At 52.8% G+C, this 14,827-nt stretch overlaps 6 protein-coding genes across 6 annotated transcripts; 2 read left to right on the forward strand and 4 right to left on the reverse strand.

The window, feature by feature from the left end:
* Window positions 1–382: 382 nt before the first annotated feature.
* Window positions 383–1,813, reverse strand: PV05_02580 (uncharacterized protein). Its single transcript, XM_013463158.1, has 2 exons — window positions 1,348–1,813; window positions 383–1,283 (listed from the first exon to the last, which is right to left on the reverse strand). The coding sequence occupies exons 1-2, from the start codon at window positions 1,783–1,785 to the stop codon at window positions 567–569; spliced, it is 1,155 nt and encodes a 384-aa protein (XP_013318612.1). The 5' UTR covers window positions 1,786–1,813; the 3' UTR covers window positions 383–566.
* A 1,875-nt stretch (window positions 1,814–3,688) lies between these two features.
* On the forward strand, window positions 3,689–6,244 carry PV05_02581 (uncharacterized protein). Its single transcript, XM_013463159.1, has 3 exons — window positions 3,689–4,562; window positions 4,615–5,915; window positions 5,981–6,244. The coding sequence occupies exons 1-3, from the start codon at window positions 4,004–4,006 to the stop codon at window positions 6,128–6,130; spliced, it is 2,010 nt and encodes a 669-aa protein (XP_013318613.1). The 5' UTR covers window positions 3,689–4,003; the 3' UTR covers window positions 6,131–6,244.
* Window positions 6,245–6,820: 576 nt separating this feature from the next.
* On the forward strand, window positions 6,821–8,464 carry PV05_02582 (uncharacterized protein; the record flags this gene model as incomplete). Its single annotated transcript, XM_013463160.1, has 1 exon — window positions 6,821–8,464. One exon carries the CDS (start codon window positions 6,821–6,823, stop codon window positions 8,462–8,464), a length of 1,644 nt encoding a protein of 547 aa, XP_013318614.1.
* Window positions 8,465–8,768: 304 nt separating this feature from the next.
* PV05_02583 (uncharacterized protein) lies at window positions 8,769–10,349 on the reverse strand (the record flags this gene model as incomplete). The annotated part of the gene is made up of 4 exons (XM_013463161.1): window positions 8,769–9,523; window positions 9,684–10,044; window positions 10,088–10,136; window positions 10,216–10,349. The coding sequence occupies 4 exons, from the start codon at window positions 10,347–10,349 to the stop codon at window positions 8,769–8,771; spliced, it is 1,299 nt and encodes a 432-aa protein (XP_013318615.1).
* Window positions 10,350–11,363: 1,014 nt separating this feature from the next.
* Window positions 11,364–12,530, reverse strand: PV05_02584 (uncharacterized protein; the record flags this gene model as incomplete). The annotated part of the gene is made up of 1 exon (XM_013463162.1): window positions 11,364–12,530. One exon carries the CDS (start codon window positions 12,528–12,530, stop codon window positions 11,364–11,366), a length of 1,167 nt encoding a protein of 388 aa, XP_013318616.1.
* An 842-nt stretch (window positions 12,531–13,372) lies between these two features.
* Window positions 13,373–14,691, reverse strand: PV05_02585 (acetate kinase; the record flags this gene model as incomplete). The annotated part of the gene is made up of 2 exons (XM_013463163.1): window positions 13,373–14,246; window positions 14,300–14,691. The coding sequence occupies 2 exons, from the start codon at window positions 14,689–14,691 to the stop codon at window positions 13,373–13,375; spliced, it is 1,266 nt and encodes a 421-aa protein (XP_013318617.1).
* Between the last annotated feature and the right edge of the window lie 136 nt (window positions 14,692–14,827).

The raw sequence follows: 14,827 nt of genomic DNA on the forward strand, positions 1-14,827 counted from the left end.
TTGATGGACGGAAAGAAGCCGGCAATAACCACCATCGGGCCGTATTCGACAGACGTCACTGGTTGCTTAAGGACTAGCGCCCGGATCCTTCATCCTCCAATGAACATTTGCTCGTCGAAGGTACGGCGTCAGCACCCGAGTCAGATCTGAAAGCTGGCAAGAGTCACACTTCTGACCATCTTCTCACATTCTTCCCAGGAGACTGGCGAGAGAGGGAGAGAAGGAGTTGTAAAAGACTGAGAAAGATTGTTGGATTCAATAGGCGAGGCTGTCGGCATAGATTTCCGCTAAGAAACAAAATCTCATTGTACTGGCCACGTGACTGGCTTGACTGCTCCTCCGTATGGCGGGGCAGAGCACGGCAGAGCGTTGCGAGTCATGGTGAAGAAAAATTTCATGTCTGTTGAATCAGTCTAAATGCTAAATACCTTCAGAGGGCTAAAATCTCAAAACCTCAACAACCTGAACAAGGCCGATATTGTACATGCAGAATTACCATGCAGCGTCATGCCTTCGTTAGTCGTGTTCGTTGGGAGACTCGCTAGGAGCTTCCTTCCGTTGACCTTTCAGTATAACCGCCCCACGTTCGCACTACCACTCTTCACCGAAAGATCAATGGCATACATGCCTCGGACCCTCTTGCTGCCATCGTTCTGGAACCAACCCATGTTCAGATCGCCGTGAAAGACGGCCAGTTTCCCATCCTTGGTAATGTCCATACCGCCGGGAATGTACACCTGAGCAGATGTGCTCCCGGTCTGCAAAAACGGAGTGCCTTGTTTGGTGTAGGGCCCAGAAATGCTTTTGCTCGTGGCGTACCGAACATTGTAAGGAGGCGTGGTGAAACATTTCGAGTTGTAAAAAATCACGTAGGTGCCGGAAGATGAGTCGTACGTGAGGACAGGAGCCTCGATGTTAGGGCCATCATTCGCATCGTTCGTCAGAACAGTGAGCGGATTTCCGACCAAGGAATAGCCGTCGCTGGCACTGACTTCTTGCAACACAAGTGGAGTGGGTGCGATCGGGTCCACGCTGTTGGAACACGCGCCTCCATTGCCAACAGAATTACCATCAACCTTATAGATGACATATTGTCGGTGGGTGTTGGGATCCTGGAAGCCATCTGCATCAATTGCTCCGCCAGCATCCAAATCACAGAACAATGGAGTCTGAACAGGGGTGAAAGGGCCTTCTGGGTTGGACGCAGTAGCTGCTGCAACACAATGTTTTCCCGGGCTTTCCGCCATGGACACTGAATAATAAAGCACATAATTGCCATTCCCCTGTCGATCAAAAGTCAATGAATTTCTCCACTTGGACACTCGTGAATAATAAGTGAGCACACACCAGCTGCACCACATCCGGAGCCCAAACATGAGGCGGCGAGGCAGCCCAGGACGGCATCACAGGTAAGGCATCGTAGCCGTTCCTGATGCTCCATGTCGAGAAATCGGTTGAGGTTGCAACAAGCACATTGATACCGGCTGGGTTTCCATTGACTCCCGCATAGGCGATCCAGCTTCCATCGCCCAGCTGAACTACTGAAGGATCCTGGAAATTCGAACCAATGACAGGACCGCTGACCTGCCGCTTGTGTTGGGGGGCGGCCAGGGCCAAGACGAGCCCCGTGAGAAAAACGAAGGACACCAACAACATGACGAGAAAATTACGTCCACGCCTCGAAGAAGAATGAAAAGAAGAAGAGCTGGGTCTCTCGACCCATTTGATGGTTTTGGGATCGGTTAGAAGGGAGATATTGCTCATTGCAACATCAATAGCCGTCATTGCACCACGGCCCGTGAGAATGATTCACTTTTCAGCTGGTGACAACACTTGCGTCTCCGCAGATAGCTGCGGGCTTTTGAAGTGAAGATGGATCTGATCATGGGAATGCACGCCATTCACCGTGCAGAGCATGCCAATAGCAGAGGCCATAATTGGGTACTTGCGTCGAGCAGTGAAGGGTCAATGGCCAGCCAGGACCAAGAGTTTGAAACCCAGGGAGATAGCGCCAAAACAAGCTCACCATAAAAGCCGTCAATGCTGCATGCCAACGGTGGAATGGGGCTAGGGTCCGGGCCAGACACAGGGGATCTCCTCCATACTTCAAGCCTGTTCTGCAGGCCACAGTCATGGCATGTGCTGTAAAGCGGGATGGTTGCTATCTTGTAGGGAAAAAAGATAGATACAAAGTGTGGTAGGTGCGGTATAGTGGCGGCCTACCAACTTAGGCCAGGACATCCGGGGGTTGTTGCCGTCAAAATAGGGACTGAAAATAGTGGCTTGCTTACCTGGGTAGTTTCTTGGATGCATATCCCTCAACGCTGAGTGGTCTGATGGTGATCGCTGTTGCCACCATCTGCTTACGGACTTCCGTCAACCAATTCAGTTCGCACCGAAAAACACCACCTTCAGACAACACCATCCTGATTGGAGCGCCTCCTACGTGCTCCTGGTATTCGACGCATCGACCTCGCAAACCTTATCTCTCATGCTACAGCCTACCAAATACGAGGAATGGCAGACATTCCCGTCGAATCTATCCGCACCTCACCCCTCAACACCTGCCTCCAGAATATTGACTGCGCCCCCAAACACCGCACCTATTCTCCATACCCCCCCGGCCGAAAGCTTCATCTGCAGTCGAACAGAAAAAGATCCAAGATAAGGTACATTATTTACTGCGAGGCCGAGGAGAACTCACACATGGCTATCAAAATTATAATGCAATTGACAAGAGAATGGACAAGATCTGATGATCCCATTGCGTCTTCTTCCTCATGCCTGCTACTGGACTTGATGCAGTTGCAGCCATGGTAGCTTGGATCATTGCTGTCGACAGATCTGACAGTCCCTCAAAGAGACTGCCTGGTTGACCGTAGCCACTACAGATGCCATCAGCGGCTCATCTTGAAAGGAAATTGCCAAACCCTTGCAGCTCGTGATGGCCTTCCTGAGGTCTCATTTGCTACTGTAAGGGCAACAGGAAGGCCAAGCTGACCAGATCGCGGTCATGACGTGCCTATTGCTTGTTTTTGTGCTCCGAGTCAATCATCTGAATACCTGAATACATCTCCCTCTTCCACAGAGAGGGTGGACCTGTTGCAAAGTTGTTCAGGTACACCAATGCTGTCAATCTGGGCAGAGAAACATCCCAGCCACTTGATCAGGCACGCTGCAGGGTCTGGAAGGGTCCCGACCGCGACCGAAGGAGAGTCTCGGCGAAGAGGCGTTGCCTGTTTCTGCTTTGGCCAGTTCAAGCATGGTGAGCATGCAAAGTACTCGAAGTGCAGGTGAGTGTGCGTGGTGTGTAAACGTGCAAGTGCCGTCATAGATCGGGGATGGATCTGTTCCGATCACGGCTGTCTTGAACGTTCCTCTTCTATCTCGGGCGTGCTGGTGTTCCATGGTTTGTGCCTATTCCCTCGGCGTTCCCCATGTCTCTCTGGGTTTTGTTCTGCAATCCAATGACCATCTTCTACAGTAGCACGCCTGAGCTACCATGGTGCCGCCGTGCGAATTCTACGACTTGGCATACCTCATGTTCGTGAGAGGGCGGACACTACGAGACTGCCTCTATACAGGCAACGTGGATGGCTTGATTGGATGTGAGAGCTTGTTGCGCCTTCCCTCGCCTTGGCACTTTGCACGACGGTCTTGGCAAACGCCCGCTACAGGTTCCTCCTGCCAAAATAAGACTTGCTTCCTTCTCCCATATACCTCCCGCCTGCCGACTACGAGGCTGGGCAAAGCTTGACAATGCCACGAGATCCTCGCTTGCAGAGCTTTGGATCTGATCCCTTGCAAAATGCAACCGTTGGAATATGCCGCCAGCGTGCGCCAGGCCGATGGTTGACCCATGATGACCCATGATGGGATGCTCCCTGAGAAGCCCGTGGGAGCTACAAAATGGCAGAGCTTCCTCGATCGTTTTCCACGACTTGCAGCCTCTTCTTGAGCCCGGACATTGCTTCAGGAACTTGACATTGGACGGCAAGGCACCATGAGAACACAGTTTGCCCTAAAGGCTGCTTTAGCACTAGGTGCTTTCTGCGCCCAGTGTGCCGCTCAGACATACCAGAGACTGGGAGGCTGTCCCAGCCTGGGGTGCATTCTTCCTCCGGACCAGGTTGACTTTCTCCCCGGCCAATACTTTGATATTCGTGTCGAAGTCCACGCTCCAATCAACGGCAGCGAAGTTGTCCCGGGCTACACCACTCCCGACTCCAACTTCACCCTGACCATTGCGAAGGACGGACAAAGTGCCAAATCCGCTGCGAGCTTCTTCAGCATCTCAGAGCCAAAGCTTGAGACCTGGAACTTCACTTGGTACGAGGATCTATTTGCCAAGGCCGCAAAAACTCCTTCTCTGGTCAAGGTTGCTGCCAAAGCTTACAGGCGGGTTGCACTTTATGAGCCTGGCAACTACATTGCGACGCTCAACTATCGCAATGGGTCGCAGACATATGCCAACTGGACTGTCCGTGATGTTGCTCCCAAGCGGAAAGCCAAGAACATTGTCATGTTCATTGGTGACGGAATGACCACCAACATGATTACTGGTAAGACTCGACCCTGGGGACCTGTCACTTGAGAGACTAATGTCCTGTGCAGCCGCTCGATTGATTGCTCACCAGCAGATCAACGGCAAATACCAGACGAAGATGGCCATGGACACGTTCCCTGTCCTTGGCCACCAAATGACCCATTCCTTGGACTCCTACATTACGGACAGTGCGAACTCGGCCACGGCACTCTACACCGGGCACAAGTCCACCGTCAATGCCTTGGGTTGTTATGCAGACAGCTCCAAGTCACCCTTCGATGACCCTAAGGTCGAAAGCATTGCCGAAATGTTCCATCGACTCTTCAAGGGTGGCGTGGGTATTGTCTCGACCGCTTTCATCGCCGATGCCACCCCAGCAGCGCTGACCGCCCACACCCGTGATCGAGGCCAATACGGGGCTGTGGTGGATTCTTTCCTCAACGGAATTACCAACTACACTTGGACCAACTGGACCGGCCCGGATGTTCTGTTTGGTGGTGGTGCTGAACAGTTCTACCCCGGAAAGGGCTCCTTCCAAGGCAAGGACTACTACGCGGAATTTGCCAAGAAGAACTACAGCGTCGTTCTGAACAACACCGCCCTGCAAGCTTCCTCGAATTCCTCCAAGACATTGGGCATTTTCTCCGTCAGCAACATGGCCAAATGGCTTGACCGTAATGTCTACCCCAAGAATGTTGACATCCCCAAGACCGCTCCCGATGGGTCCAACTCCTCTGCCACCGACCAGCCGGGCCTCAAAGAAATGACTCTGAAGGCTCTCGAGATTTTGCACACACGCCACCCAGAGGAGGGCTTCTTCCTCATGTCCGAAGCTGCCAGCATTGACAAGCAAATGCACACTCTCGACTATGACCGTGCTCTAGGTGAGCTTCTCGAGCTTGATGACACCATCAAGGCCACGTTCAGTTACCTCGAGTCCATCGGCGAATTGAACAACACTCTTGTGCTTGTCACCGCCGACCACGGTCACGGCTTTGACGTCATGGGCAATGTTGACACCAAGTTCCTCAATGCTCAGGACAACGCCCGTGACAAGCGTGACGCTGTTGGTACTTACCAAAACTCAGGACTTTCTCAGTACCTCGTTAACAACAGGTCTGCCCCTGTTGGTAGCGACCAAAACCTTATGTACAGCCCTGGCGTCAACTTCCCGACCAACTGGGATCCCAGATATACCTTGTTCTCCGGCGTTGCCGCGTTCCCTGACCACAGAGAGAACTACCAGGTGCACAAGTCCGGTCCTCGTCTTCCTGCATTGAACATTACGGGCTTCGACAATGATGACTATTACGTTAACTACGTCGACGCTGTCACTGGATTCATTGTGAACGGAACCCTCCCTGTTTCGGTAAGCTCATTCCCATTCATGTTCCCCTCGTGGCTAGTTGTGACTGACCATCTCTTCTCTTCTAGGCCGACCAAGGCGTGCACTCTCTGACTGATGTTCCTGTCTTCACTCGTGGACCTTGCCAGGAGAAATTTGGCGGTGTATACGGCAACACTGACATTTTCTTTGGCATGGCTGACTGCCTTGGCCTGAGTCGAACCAAGCCTTCTTCCTAGAAGAAGAGTAAGCAGCTCTGGGGCAGGAAGTCTGGCTCGGTGCTGAGACGGGACGATGATATATAATCAAACGTATTGAGTATGACAAAATAATAGCATAACATTCATTTCGACCCTACGAAGTAACTTGGATCGTACATAGACCCCTTACACTCATCTTCCATCGTCGCCCATATCACAAAGTTCAACATGCACGTCCGCTTTCCTTATGCAGTACATGTTCCCTTTTCCCACCAGGACTGCAGAATGTGCAGGCTAAGCCTCCAACAGCATTCCTGTATTACGATCCACTTATGTTCAGGATGAGGACGAATACTGTCATTGGAAATCTTGCCAAATTACCGGCCGGACGATGAAGTGGTCTGGATGAGTCACTTAAGTCAGATCAGGCTGGAGATTTATTACAAAGGTCGATTGGCCAGTGCGCACAGAGTACAGAGTAGATCGATACTAGTAGCGGATGGCTCTTTCGCTTACGGCCGTTATGGCATACCACGGTACACGTAGGCTCTCGAACGGACCTCCCACGATGATCCAGCCGACGACTGGGCCGCCCGATTCTCACGGGTTGGGTTAGATCTTTCCAAGGATAAAGTACAATATCATGGTGGCTGTTCCCCGCGTGGCCGTTCCAACGCAATACAATCTTTCTCATTAAGCAAATTCTCGGCCGAACAGCGACGAACGAAGATGGCGAGGACAAGTATTCAAAGTACTACAACCCCGAGTGCGAGGGGTGGTACCGAAGTCCGACAAGAGTCGCCTGCCAAATCCTACAAGCGCAAATTGACAGAGGCACGATGCGAACAGAACCGCCGGTCTCAACGGGTATGGCGCGAGAAGCAGAAACGACAGCGCGATGAAGAAGTCAAGGCCAGAGTCCAAGAAGAACTGCAGAAACTTGGGAGTCGAAGCAGACAGGAGCCCTTACTAGTATTGGACGGTGAAGCTGGAACTGAAGCTGAGACGGAACTACTAGTATCACCTTGGACCAGTCGCGATAGGATTGTCGCTGCCGCTGCCACGGACATCTCACAACCTCAGCCTCAGCCTCAAGCTCACCGAGAGCATCATCCACTGGTGTGTGAAGTTGACCAACCACTGGCAGTAGAAGGGGACAGGCCTGTTACCAGCAGCGCCTCATCGACAGAGGATGCTGGTACTAGGACTGGTACAGGCATACATCTGCCCGATCCCGTCCTCCCCTTGACCACGGCCTTGTATTACTTCCTGCCAGCGGACCCGCACACCGTGGACATGCGATGTTTCTGGCCATGTCCCGAGGGCATCGAGCATAATCTGTATGAACCTCCACCGAAGCATCTACCGAAGCCTTCCTCATCCGATTACGTTTCTACTATCACTACTGCCACTCCTCCTCCTCCTGCTCCTCCGAGGGTTCCACTCTCAGGCTCACGTGGTCGATTGCCATTACCAGTACCAGCACCACTACCGTCTTCGCCGTCTTCCACACGAGGTCTCCCATCTCCATACCTCAATCACCTCCAACTCGTCGGAGAGTCGTGCTTCGCAGCAACCCTGTCCATCGCGACGGGTTTAGGCATCACGCGCGCATCGTACGTCAACGACCACCCATCGCCTTTTTCCTTTTCTTCTTCGACACCAACAACATCAACATCGTTATCAACTGTGGCCAACAACACCATCCACACCTTCCAGACCATCCCCATCGACCTCCGACCCTCAGCCATCCAGATCATGCTCCCGCACCCGTGCTATCTCGACTGCATCCCGTTCCCGCACTTCCGCAGCATGGCAGTGTATCTGTCCAGCCTCGGCCGTCTCGACCACTGCAGTTTCTTCCTCGACATCATGCACGACGGTATGGTATGCTGGGGTAGCAGCAGCAGCAGCCGTCACGGCGGCGGCGGCGGCGGCGGCGTGCCGTGGAACAGACGCAGCTGGGAAGTGAAACCGTGGTTCTGGCGGAAGTGGGGATGGATCGCCAGGACGAGTGTCGAGGAGATTGACGCTGGCGTACCCGTGCCCGTGCCCGTGCCCGTGCCGCCGGTTCAGCATCGCGAGACTGAGACCGCGGCCGCGGTCGAGACCGAAGTCGATGATGAAGATGGCATGCTGAGTGGGAGTCGCTGGTGGTGGTCGCTGCAGGACGACGACGAGGAATGCAATGGCTCGGGCTCTGGTGTGTCCGCGTCCGCGTCTGTGCCTGAGCCTGAGTATCAACAGCAAGAAGAATTGGGCAGTTATCTGAGTCGCATGCGTACTGCCAATGTTGGGCTTCGACAAACGAACGAGAAGCACCTACTCAGAATGTGGGATGGAGTGCGGGAGTACCGCTATGTCGAGGTGTAACGATGATGAAGGTGGTAACCACGTACTACGATGTTAGCGACTCGGCCTTGTAAGTAACTGGGCACGACTTGCAACACAACGATAGGAAAGGAAATCCATACGTAGTATTACGGGTTTCATCATGGTCCCAAATACTAGACCTTACGGAGTTCCTTGATCTAAATTCCCCAGGCAGTGGCATGACATCCATCCGGACGCAGGAAACCCCCTAAATCCAATTGCCCTGCCACCTGACATCCGTCTCTCTCACGACAACCTCGACCTGGCTCTGCTTTTCCATGCCTATCTCTTTCCCCTTCCGCCATCAGAACCTATTCCTCTTGTTGCTTCCCGCCCTCGACCGGCTGGTACTCCTACTACTATTATCCGTCTCCATCGCGACCTTGCCCCCACTCCGTGCCAACCCAGATATACGCATCGGCGACGCGTTTCGGCAAGGGTTCCGCACCACTCCTATCCCTCTCATCAACAATGAATTGTTGACCTGATCAAGACACCTCTGGCCGCTGGTCACTCTGACCACGGTGGAGAAGTTATTCGAATACACGGCGCGCATATCGCGAACCGCCAGCACAGCCAGCAGGATGCACGCGGCACTACCCACGACCGCGAGCGAGTACGCCACGACCAGCCCCCGTGCATCATACTTGTCCACATTGCACGCGAACGTCGATGTCGCGTTGACCTGGACGCGGGTCAGAAGAGCCATATCACCCCGGAGATCTTGCGCTGGAAGAACGCCATAGCGCGCGGAGGGTGTCATGTTCTCGAACAGCGACTCCAGAGTCCGCTGGAGGGTAATCATGGCTTTCGCATCGAACGGCTTGGGCGTGACGTCCGCAAAAAAGACGGGGCTGGTTTCGAGCGCGAGACTGGTCTGGGTAAAAGGCAGATTTTCGTCGTCGCGCACTTTCATCTGACCGCTTGTGATGGACCCAAATGTCTCCATCAACCTGGCGTAGTCGAGGACGGAGTTGGTGCGTGTGCTTGCCGTCAGCGGAGGAGTGATGCTGCTCCATCTGGGCATCCAGTTCCAAGCGACAGACTGGGCGTGAGGACCTGCTCGCCAGTTTGATGGACGTCGAAGGCTACATTCCATGAGGCATTATAGAGTGCACATTGGATGACGTATAGAGAACTTTGCTGGATCTTGGTCAGTGCCTAATGATTCGAGACTGTAGTATATCGTTGCTGCATCGGGTGAGGTCTGGTCTAATACGCGTAGACTTCGTGCTGTCAAGGATGAGATCGCTGTCCACAAGTGTCGCGTTGGATGTTGAGTTGGGCTTGGGTATCCAGACGTCGTAGACGAGCGAGGTCTGGTTGACTTGTTCAAATTCTGACATGGTCTCAGTCAATTGAGCAGTCACTTGTTGTCCGGCTTTTGTGCAGGACAAGGCCGGCCCGTACAAGTCCATGGAGTAGGTCAAATTCGTGGAGACTCTCCCGACGGACAGGATTTCGGTTTGAACAAAGGTAGCCAGCGTCGGGCCTTTGAGGTATGATCTCGCTCCGCCATAGAAGACCGTGCCGTTATCGGCTTGTACCGCCGCACCGTACAGGCTTTTGCCGTTGTCTCGCTGTTGAACGGAAATAATTTGGGGCTCCGAGACCGACGCCGACCTCCACAGAGAGTGTACCGGGTGCGATGATGGCTACCAGTGGTATGAGCCTAAAGACCGTCAGCATGAAGCTGTCCCCAGGGCGGAGGTCTCTGCGGCATCAAAACGGCGAACCTGATGTGGACCTACCAAACAATCATCACACTAGCCATCAAAATTGGCCGTCGGAGCCAGAATCCAAAGTGTCGAAGTTCGAATATATTGTCCAAGGCTCCGAACAATGGTGTCAAACTGGCTGATCTTGGTTGGTCTGCACCTGGCATGATGCCAAACGCACTGGAAATAAGCCGTACCGGTGGCCAGCACCAGGACTAGCTTGACAATGTTCGCCATCGCATTCTCTACTCAAGAAATCCATTGTTGATCGACCACAAACTCCGCAACGGGTTCACCATTAAAGATATAAATTGAAGATATGATGACCAGTGGCAAGAACGACGGCGCCAACGAGGCATGTAAACATGAGAAGCGGTCCGCGCCAGTCGATAGTGGGTTGCGCATGATCTCTTGACAAGGAGGAAACGTGATCCATAGGCGCAGGCATACCCAGGTCCAATACCCTCCACTCCAGAGACCTGATGCTTCAACTGTCTTTTCATGGAGAGTGGTGTAACCTGGGGAAGGCGGCTGGCTGTATTCAAATATTGTATATAGGCCAAATAAGTATGCAGACGAGGGGAATCTCCCTACCTTGACAGGCGCAGTCATCTGAAACGGCACAATGCCGTCCTGAGGCTAGACCGACCTCATTGACTACGTAGGAATTGCGAGCAAGATTAACAATTAGTACAGTCCTGAACACTGCGTTCTCCTCAGAATCGGGAATTATGTTCGGAAGGGTCCCTATTCGCGCATTTCATTCGAAGCGCTGGATGGGCTCTTCTCCAGCTTCAAAACGACGTAGGGCGCTTATGCAAACCTGAATATGTGGCTCTGAAGAGGGCGCCGTTGAGGGTAGCGATAGCATAGACGAATGATGTGAACACAAAGAAGCATGAAAACCGTGGTCTTGGAACGCGTTAGCCTTGATGAGTGCTGGTGGTGACAGTGCAGTATGGGGCGAAGATGGAGGAATGAAGACAAAGATCGAAATGAAGCATGGCAGACTGCACGTGACATTGGATTCGGGTAGTTGACCCCTTCGCACCGTTCCAACGGGATTATCTCCATCAATGTAAATATCATGCTAGCAGTCTGCTTCCGTGATCGATCCAGTCCCCGAGTAATCACTCTTCGATCCACAACCGAAAACAGTGCTCTCCCTTTGCATCAACGCCTTAGAATCCGTGCCGTGAAGCCCAGTCCATGATCACATTATACGCGCCGGTGGCGTTCATGTGAAGGTTAATACCATGACCGACCTTCGGCTGAACGTAGGTCTCGACACTCGAAGTGCCACTGAAGGCCTCGACGGCTTTGCTGGTCGGCCCAAACAAAGAAGTACAGTTTGACCCGCAGAAAATCAAGTCAGCTTCAGCAGCCACGTAGAGAACTGGACCTTTGAAGTTTGGAGCAGCACTGGGAAGAAATGCTGCGCTCAAGAATTCGCCGATGGTAAAGGGGTACTTGCCGGCCTCCGCTTGGTCGAGTACGGCAGGATCGAAATACGGATACTCGAAGAAGCAGTACTGGTTGGCGTACTTGTCTGGCCAGGTCAGGAAGCCGCTCGAAAAGGTCTCGCTCGGAAACCGCCTAGGCTGGTTTCGGTTGGCGAAGCGAAAGCTTGTGCTGGCAATGAACAAGCTCTGATACAGGGTCAGATCGGAAAACGCCGTCAACACGTGGCCATCCGACAGATCGGGTGCAGATGCTGCGAGACCTAGTCCCAAAATACTTCCCCAGCTATGTCCAACATGGATAACCTTGTCTGGCTTGGGGATTTGTGCGATATTTCCGGCTCTTGCGAGAGTCGTGATGCCAACCAGTAGGGCAAGCTCAACGGTTGCTTGGATCTCTGTATAGGGATCTGCGACAGTCGAAGGCGGGTGGCCGAGCCGGTTCCAGGACAGGGTACTGTAGCCTGCACCGGTAGCGGTGTTGACATAGGAATACTCCGCATCATTCGGATTCCCAGTTGCGTAGAAGTCCCAGTACGATCGATTGAAGCCGAGTCCGTGGGTGAGAATTTGCAGTGTAGACGCTTTTGGCCCTGGTTGAGCAGGTGTACAATACTCGGCACTGATGTCGAACGTTTTGGTCAGCGTGGACAGATTTGCAGCCGGGGCGGAGGTCGGTGGCATAACGAGTAGTTCCGTCACTGAGTTCGAAAAGGATGTCGCGGCGTATTGATTGGCGAAGGGCGGGAATGGTGGCACAACCGTAGTGACATTGTTGACAGGCACGCGGAGCATAAAGCTGGCGCAGTTGTAGGCATTCTTGGTGATGCCATCAGCTTCAACTGCCACGAGCAAGAGTGTGACAAAGACCTGAATAAGAAAGAGCATGGTGCTGGCTGGTGCTGTAGTACGGTTTGTGGGAGAGGACAGATGACTGGGAAAAGTGGGAAGATATATAGAAATCCACCTTTGGTGTCACTGGCTGCTCACCAGGTTGACCTGCGAGACTTGCCTCCTCTGACTATTCACTGATTTGCCTCACCATGAATTCGTCCTCGGCCAGTGACCGTGCGTGACAAAAACAGTGAAGCTCTCCTTCTTCAGTGAAGCTTAGCTGTCCATACATTGGGTCATGCGGCTTGCTGTATTCGGTAGTCAGGATGGCAGAGTTTGGAATTATTCTTGCTGGGGCAGGGTGAAGGACATGAGATTGGCCATTGCGAACACTTTGCAAGAATGCAAGTTGCAATACAAGCGCAGCCACAAATGAGGTTTTCTGGACGCCAAACTGCAAAGTCAGCCCGATTAGTCAATATGGCGTTTCCTATTTTCGACCTTTTGGCCCTGTACATGTTTGCTGACCAATGGTCGACAAGCAAGTCGTCTTGACCTGCCGGACACAGTCAAACTTGCATCCCGCAATATTTGTCAGTTTGGCTGATACCAGAACTTGATGTGGGGTGTTCAGAAGGAGGAAATGGACGCACAGCCTCATCAAGAAGCCCATGTGCCGGAGCCGGACAGTCCGTCGTCCGAGAAATAAATAAGTCACTTGTCTGGACGGAAGCCATAAAAGTTGTCGACGTAGCCATGCAGCCTCGAAGTTCGCTTAGCATCTATGGGATATCAAAGAGTGAAATCTAGCACTGTTAGAAGCTCGGAAGTCCGTGTCGTCGGATCCTACCAGCCGGAAACCCGGAAGCCCCTGTCTACTATTCGCACTTACAAGCTCAGTCGCCTTGTCCAATCCGCTCCGGATGATATGCCACATTGCGAGCCATTTCTAGGTCTTCATCTGTTTCGCACACGAGGGTACGGATCTTGTCGCTGGTACCGATATCCACAACATCGCCACTTTGAGCAGCCTTGTTGTTTCTTCCCTCGTCCAGAGTGAAGCCGAGACAAGAGACTTTCTTGGTTACGACTTCCCGAAGGTAGGCACTCTTCTCACCAATACCACCTGAGAAGACCAAAGCATCCACTTGACCGTCAAGCTTGACAAAATAGTTACCGACGTAGCCAACGATGCGGTCAACGAAGATGTTGAAAGCAAGCTTATGGGTATCCGGCGCATTCGGATCAGCGATTTTGGAGAAGTCGCTGGTTCCGGTCAATGCCTTCCATCCGGACTGTTTGTTGAGGATGTCTTCGGCGGTCGAGATATGGAGGTCTTTTGTGCTGCTAGGACTCAAAGCACTGGCATCAGAGGTATAGTGGAACACCAGGCTGGGATCGATGTCTCCGCTCCGTGAGCCTCCAGGCAGCCCAGACACAGGCGTCAGACCCATGGTGGTGTCGATTGAGCGCCCATTCTTGATTGCGCAAGCAGATGCTCCGCTACCCAGATGCAGTGCAATGATGGTTGTTTCTGACTCTGGCTTGCCCAGATATTCTGCTATCCTCCGGGCAATGTACTTGTAGCTGAGGCCATGGAAGCCGTATTTGCGAAGTCCCTTCTCTTGTGCTATTGTCTGATCTATGGCGTAGGTTTTGACATAGTCTGGCATGGTATGATGGAATCCCGAATCGAAGCATGCGACGTTCGTGACTTTTGGTAAATTATCACGGCAGGCAACCATGAGGCTTACTGCTGAAGCATTGTGCCTGGCCACAAATTAGCAAATGACCTGGGGTCTTCAGCAACAATGGGCTCATACAGTGGTGCCAAATCGGAGAGCTTCTCGATCTTATCGAATGTCTCCTTGGTGATAAGCTGATCTTCCTCGAATCTCCCGCCGTGCACTACCCTGTGGCAAGCGTATTGGATATCCTCCTTGTTCGCGGCCTGAGGAATCTGGGAGTCTGTGAGAAAGGCATTGAGGACATGTTCGAATGCATTTTTGTGGTCTTTCACATCCTGCAGTTCAGTGGTCGACTTGAAGGAGCCGCGGACATATCTCAGGTGCGCAGGCAAGGAGTTTATTTCCGTGATTTGGGCGCTCGCTAGTTTGGTCAAGGTCTTGTCTCCATCCTCCCCCTCTTCCAGGTACAGCGTCGTCTTGAGCGAGCTCGATCCTGCGTTGATGGACAGAATGAGAAAAGAGGGCATCGTTCAGGTAGTGTTTGAGACTTCAGGCAGACTTTCTCGTCGAATTGCAGGGGATCAGATCGCGGCTTTGATGGGCGTCGGCGTCAGTTTGTAGGCATCGAGGTGAGATCACACCACGTGCGTGAATCGAGAGTTT

The sequence above is a fragment of the Exophiala xenobiotica genome, assembly GCF_000835505.1.
Source record: "Exophiala xenobiotica strain CBS 118157 unplaced genomic scaffold supercont1.2, whole genome shotgun sequence".
NCBI lineage: Eukaryota > Fungi > Ascomycota > Eurotiomycetes > Chaetothyriales > Herpotrichiellaceae > Exophiala > Exophiala xenobiotica.